Source organism: Equus asinus, chromosome X (assembly GCF_041296235.1).
Source record: "Equus asinus isolate D_3611 breed Donkey chromosome X, EquAss-T2T_v2, whole genome shotgun sequence".
NCBI classification, from domain to species: domain Eukaryota; kingdom Metazoa; phylum Chordata; class Mammalia; order Perissodactyla; family Equidae; genus Equus; species Equus asinus.
In genome coordinates, this window is record NC_091820.1 from 39,702,002 (window position 1) to 39,709,154 (window position 7,153).

Consider the following 7,153-nt stretch of genomic DNA (forward strand, 5'->3'; position numbering starts at 1 on the left):
TTCAAAGAGAAGACACTGAGGCCCAGAGTTAAGACCCGCCCCACCTATGACTAGCCAGATAGTTTTTCTCTATGCCCCAGTTTCCCCATCTATAAAGTGGGGACGACAATGGCACCTACTTCTCCAGTGAAGATGAGTTAGGTTACGTAGAGTGCGTATAATAGTGCTGGGCACACAGTAAACATTACATGAGTGTTTGTAATTATTGTCACTATTATTATTGCCTAATATGTCTGAATACACAGAGAGGAGATTTAAACACCTGGGAAGAATTTGGAGTTAAATTACAGATATGTATGTAGTAAAGCAAACAAATGTCTAAATCAGAAAACTGTTAATTCCAGGCAAAAGAAAAAGTTGTACACTAATAGTAATCACAGCATGAATACTACATGAGTCAACTATAAACACTCACAGTAGTAAACTGACAGTTGATCTCATCAAAACAACGATATTTATAGACAAATGTGTATGCGAGTGGGGGTGTATGTAAAAACCAAATCTCTACTTTCTGTAGTGGAAAGTCAATAGAAAATGCCCCACACTAAAGCAAACAGAATCTGTTAAAAAGATTAAGAGCACTTGCCTCTAGGAAGCTGGAATCTGGGAGAAACACAGCAGGGAAGAGCCTTAAGACTTAGAGAACTATTAGACACCTTTTACCACTTGTAAACAAAACTAAAAATTAATTGCAAATTACAAAGTGGCAAAAAATATTCACAAAACATATAAGAATGATAAAGGGTTATCACATTTAAATAACTCTTTAAAAATCCATAAGCTAAGCTAAATAAATCAGCAATGGGCAGAAGAAGGAACTTCACACAAGGGAAATGAATGACCAATAAAAATGGGGGGGTGGATTATCCTGCCTGGTAAAAAAGTCATACAAATTAAAATAAAGAGATACTATCTTTTCTTCTGAATGAATTCCTGCCCCGGGGCGCCTCTTCCTCCTCCTCACCTCACAGGAGTTGTCACGTCCCCCTGCAGTCAGGGCCAGGGATGGCCCGGGAGAATTCTGGTTAGCTGGCATGTTCCGGCTGGGCCTCAGCCCTCGGGCTCTCTTGCTGACAACTCTGCTCTTCCCAGGAGCCTGAGGCCAGGCAGGGTCTGTGGACTCAACCAGAGCTGCTGGGGCCGGAGAAGATCCTGCAGCCTTCGCTATGGGGTCTGGCCCAGGGACTCCACAGAGACACCAAGAAACCTGGAAAGATAGTGTCCACATGGTCAGTCACTCCACATTCACCCCACAAACATTCCCTGGTGGCACCAAAGTACAGTTCACAGTACTGGATACTGCGGGGTAAACAAAATCCAGTCCATACCTATTCTAGTTACTCATCAAAATGGAATATGAGCAAGACCATGAGACTTGGACTAAAATTAATAAAGCTTTAAATTCTAGCTCTGCCAAATTTTAGCTATGAGAATATGAAAACGTTTCTTCAGTTTTATTTTTCAAAAGGCATCAAAATTATTTATCTCAAGTGGTTGTAAAAATTAAATGAGATGATGTTTGTAAGGCACTTAGCACCAGATTGGCCCAGGTAAACAATTAATTCATATTAGCAAACACTATTATTATAAAGAATCATCTAATGTACAGAAGCAGGTACCTCATTTAATTTGCACAACAATCCTGTCATCTATGTGTTGCTATAATTATTATTATTTCATTTTATGCATACAGAACAGAGGTTTAGTGACTTTAAGTGAAACTCGGTCTACCTGGATTCAAAGTTCACATTCTCAACACTACACCACATGGTACCTTTTACATGGTAGGCTCAAAATAAACGTGGTTCTGTTTAATAAATGTTGAAAACATGACTGTGATTTCAAATAAAAAATTTAAGTAAAGTTTCTTGAAACAGAAGAGACTGCCATAAGGAAAATACTAATAGCCTGGGATAAAATTTTTAAATTACCTCAAAAATATCCAGAAGTAAAACTGTTTCTCCTGTTGAGGCAACTAGGGAGGAAAGAGCGTCTCTGCGTCCAAGGTGAGGTACAATTTTATTGTGATCAACTAACAGAGGCACTACAGATTTAGTCATTCTAGTTGAGAAAGGGAAAATATTCACGTAAAATGAAGAGGAACTTCACAAGACAGAAGTGAGAAACGTCATGAAGAGGAAACAAGAAAGTGAAATAAATAAGGAGTAAAATAAAAGGCGTGAATAAGTTAAATTTTAAACACATAAAGATGTCGTACCAAAGAAAGACAGAATATGCTTTCTTTCCTTATGCCTATGGAACTTTTACAAAATTCCATTAAATAACTTGCCCACAGGTTAGTTTAAATAACTTGAATTTTCAAAAATAAATTTAAAAAAATAAAACACATTGGACATTTATGTATATCCATATATATATGTAAGCATACAAGTGTGTGAACACACATACACATGCACGTATCCATTAATAAAAACCCGACAGATGTTTTAATGTTGGGAATTGACAAGCTACATTCTCTGATCTAGTATAAAATATTTAACGTCATTAGTCATTAAGGAAATTCAAATCAAAACCAAAATTTTCCAGGGGCCGACCCCGTGGCCGAGTGGTTAAGTTCCCACGCTCTGCTTCGGCGGCCCAGGGTTTCGCCGGTTCAGATCCTGGGCTGGGACATGGCACCACTCATCAGACCATGCTGAGGTGGTGTCCCACATAGCTAGAGGCATTCACAACTAGAATATACAACTATGTACTGGTGGGCTTTGGGGAGAAGAAGAATGGGGAAAAAAAGATAGGCAACAGTTGTTAGCTCAGGTGCCAATCTTTAAAAATAAAAACCATACAGCCTACAAAGCCTAAAATGTTTAAAAAAAAAACCCAAAATTTTCCAATCATTAGGAGACCACTTCACATCCATTAGGATGGCTACAATAAGAAAAAAAAGAAATAAGCGCTGACGAGATGTGAATAAATTGGAGCTCTCATACATTGCTGTTAGAGAGGTAAAAATGGCGCAGCCACTCTGAAAAACAGTTTAGAAGTTCTTCACAATGTTACCCATAGAGTCACCATATGATCCAGCAATTCCACTCCCAGGTATCTACCCAAGAGAAATGAAAACACATGTCCGCTCCAAAACTTGCACACAAATATTCACAGCAGTATTATTCATAGTAGCCAAAGAGTGGAAACCACCTAAATGGCCATCAACTGATGAATGGATAAACAAAATTTGGTATATCCATACAATGGAATATTATTTGGCAACGAAAATAAGAAGTAGTGATACTACAACATGGATGAACCCTGAAATTATTATCTGACATGAAAGAAGCCAGTCACAAAAGACCACATATTTTAAGACTCCATTCATGTGAAATGTCCAAAATAGGCAAATGCACAGGGAGAAAATAGATTAGTAGTTGCCTAGAGCTGGGAGTGTAGTGTGGCAGGAATGGTGAATGTCTGCTAACATATACAAGGTTTCTTTCTGGGGTATTGAAAATGTTTTAAAATTAGATTGTGGCCATGGTTGCACAACTCTGTGAATGTACTAAAAACCACTAAATTGTATACTTTAAATAGGTGAATTTTATGGTATTGAAATATATCTAAATAAATCTGTTTCTTAAAAAAATTATGGTATTGGAATATATCTAAATAAATCTGTTTTGTATATCTAAACAAATCTGTTTTAAAAGAAAAAAAACCACTTTCTTAAATAATCCAGGATCAAAGTGGGAAATCAATATAGCTTCTGTATTTTTACCAGAAGTCATAGAACACACTAAAGTTATATAGAGTGAAATTTACAGCTTTAAATGGCTGTATTTTTAATTAAAAATAAATATAACAGAAAAGAGCTATGAATTCAACCTAAAACACTAGAAGCAGAAAAAAGAAAATTAAGCAAAAAAACCCACAAAAAACCCAACTCAGAAAGTAATAATTAATAATAAAATCTTAAATAAGTCAAATAAATATAACAATAGGGCATTTAAAGAAAACAAAGAGCTGGTTCTTTGAAACAACCAATGCCATAGATAATCCCCTTGCAAATCACATAAAGGAGAAGAGTCTATATATATATATATATACACACACATACACACACATACATTATATAATATACATATATTATACATTATATGTAAATTATATATATAATACACACATACATTATATATATATAATACACACATATGAAATGAGAGAGGAAAAATCTTTCTGAAATAGGGCAGTGTTTTAAAGCAGTTATTGCAGGATATTATGCATAACTGTATAGCAAAATATTTTAATAATGATGTGAAACAAGTGCTTCCCTAGCAAAATATAAATTAACAAAGTTAATACTGGGGAAAAAACACAGAAGAGAACAATAAGTATAGAAGAGACTAGAAAAAAATTGATGTAACACAACAAATACAAATTGGAAGACTCTGAAAGGAAAAAGGAAAGGTGGACAGCCCACTGACCTCAGGGCCTGAGGAATAACACAGTGGTGAGTTCCCTGGGTTTCACTTTCCTTCCCATATATCACCAACAGGGCACTGGAGAAGCTTATTACTCAGAATTGTCAACAGGCACAGATGAAAAAGCTCTAGGAAAAGCCTACTCCCCTTAGTCAAAGGACCAAGAAAAGGATAGCCTAACTGAACATACCAGCACTGCCGCAGCCAAACGTTAATAGAATACATAGTCTCTACAAGTACCCATGGAACATTCTCCAAGATATACCATACCAAGGGTCATAAGACAAACCTCAACAAATTGAAATCATACAGAGCATGTTCACTGATTATAACAGCATCGAACCAGAAATCAATAACAGAAAAGTCTCCAAACACTTGGAAATTAAATAATACATTTCTATATAATCCATGGATCAAAGAGGAAGTCTCAAGGGAAATTAAAAAGTAATGAATGAAAACATAACATATCAAAATTTGTGGGATGCAGATAAAGCAGTGTTGAGAGGGAAATTTATAGTACCAAATGCTTATATTTGAAAAGAATTAAGGTGGTCTTAAATCAATAATCTTAGCTCCCACCTCAAGAACCCAGAAAAAGAAGAGCAAAGTAGCAGAAGGAAGTAATAAACATAAGAGTAGAAATCAATGAAATTGTAAACAGAAAAAGAATAGAGAAAATCAATGAAACCAAACACCTGGTTCTTTGAAAAGATCTATAAAATTGGTAATCCTCCAGCAAGACTGACAAAGATAAAGAGAGAAGGTACAAATTATCAATATCAGAAATGAAACAGGAGCTATAACTATGAATCCTGCATTCATGAAATGGAAAGGAAGGGAATACCACAAACAATTTTAAGGACATAAATTCAATAACTTGGATAAAATAGTCCAATTCCTCACAAAACACAAACTCAAACAACTCACCCACTATTACATAGATACTCTGAAAAAATAGGAAACAGACAATCTGAATAGTTACATAACTACTACAGAAATTGAAGCCATAATCAAAACATTTCCAAAAGGAAATTTCCAGGCCCACATGGTTTCCCTGGAGAATTCTACCAAACATTTAAAGAAAAATTAGCATAATTCTACACAATCTCTTCCAGAAAATAGAAGAGAACACTTTCCAATTCGTTCTATGAGGTTAGTATTACCCTAATACTAAAACCAGACAAAGACAGCACAAAAAAAGAATGCTACAGACCAATCTTTCTCATGAACTTAGATGCAAAAATCCTCAAAAAAAAGAAGTAATTGCTAATGAATTGCTGCAATATATAAAAAAGAATTATACACCACTACCAAGTGAGGTTTATTCCAGGAATGTAAGGCTGGTTCAATATTAAAAAATCAATCAGTGTATTCTCCCATATTAACAGGCTAAAAAAGAAAAATCACAAGATCATATAAATTCATATAGTGTTGACAAAATTCAACACCCATTCATGATAAAAATAGATCAACGAAACAGAACAGAGAACCTAGAAATAGTCACACACAAGTATCACCAATTTATTTTTCCCAAAGGTGCAAAATAAGTCAATGGAGGAAAGACAACCTTTTTAACAAATGGTGCTTGAACTGAACATTCAAATAAATGAACCTCAATTTAAGTCTCACACTTTACACAAAACTTAACTCAAAATGGATCACGCACAGCAGAAAGGACAAATCACCATCACAGTGGAGAATTTTTCCCTCCTCTCTCAGTAGTAGAAGCAGCAGACAAAAAAGAGTACAAATTTTGTACGACAAAACTGACAACTAAACACTCAAATATTATTTCCAAGTTATATATGGAACATCTATAAAAAACCACCATACACTAGGCCATGAGTCTCCTCATATTTCAAAGAAGAATTTCGCGTAGACATTTTTCTGACCACAGAAAACTAAGGTTAGAAATCCACTAAAAAGATAAACTTTTGGAAACTGAAAACGCACTTCCAAATAACTCGTGGGCAAAAGAAAAATTATCAACTCTTAGAAAACACTTAGAACATAACGCACCAAACCCTGTGGGTCTTAGAGCGAACTTTAAGACCTTAACGTTGACAGGAGGAAAACCTGCAAAATAATGAACGAATCATCCAACTACCTACAGCCAAACAAGCTATTCCATCCTGACCACACACACTCCCCCAGCACTCACCCTCCCGGGCCGCCCATCACCTCCGCAGCCCTCCAGCACACAGCAGCGACAACCTCCCGACAGCAACTCTGAACCCCCGGCTGAGAACCGCAGCGGCTTCCGGTCACCACCCCTAGCACCGCCCCTTCTCGGGGTTTGGGGCGTCGCACGAAGGGGGCGTGGTTCTGCGCATGGGCAAAACCACTTTCGAAGCCGCTGTCGGCCAAGAGTCGACATGGCGCTGTTACGGAGGCGGTGCTTTGGGACGCTCTGTGCGCCTGGTCATTGTTGTCAGGCGGGGAACATGGCCGCGCCCAGGTCGCGCTTCCCCACGGGGTGCGCCATGTTGGAGGAGTGTTCGTTCCGTACCGAGAATGAGGAAACCTCTACACTCGCAGAGCGGAGCGGTGGAGCTGTCTCACAGGTGGGAAGAGCAGGGATGGGGACGTTTCTCTAGGCAGGCTCCCTGGAGGAGGGGTCTTTAGATCTGTACCCTATGGATCTGTGTAACGTTCGGAGAAGCTGAGAGGCCTCTGGAAAGACGCAGAGGTGCCAGTGGCTGTTATCTCCTGGCACATAC

General features: G+C 37.6%; 1 protein-coding gene across 3 annotated transcripts in view; it reads right to left on the reverse strand.

Annotated features, from left to right (window-relative positions):
• ZNF81 (zinc finger protein 81) overlaps positions 1–6,712 on the reverse strand; it is a 68,238-nt gene extending 61,526 nt beyond the window's left edge. The window contains exons 1-3 of one of the 3 annotated variants that reach the window (XM_070502733.1): positions 6,595–6,667; positions 1,932–2,061; positions 965–1,207 (exon numbers count right to left, since the gene is read on the reverse strand). In XM_070502733.1, coding sequence (XP_070358834.1) covers positions 965–1,207; positions 1,932–2,061; positions 6,595–6,611 — 390 coding nt within the window. In that variant the 5' untranslated portion in view covers positions 6,612–6,667. Of the gene's footprint in view, positions 1–964; positions 1,208–1,931; positions 2,062–6,594 lie in introns of all 3 variants that reach the window. The other 2 variants (XM_070502734.1, XM_070502735.1) reach the window with 2 other exon arrangements.
• Positions 6,713–7,153: the final 441 nt, after the last annotated feature.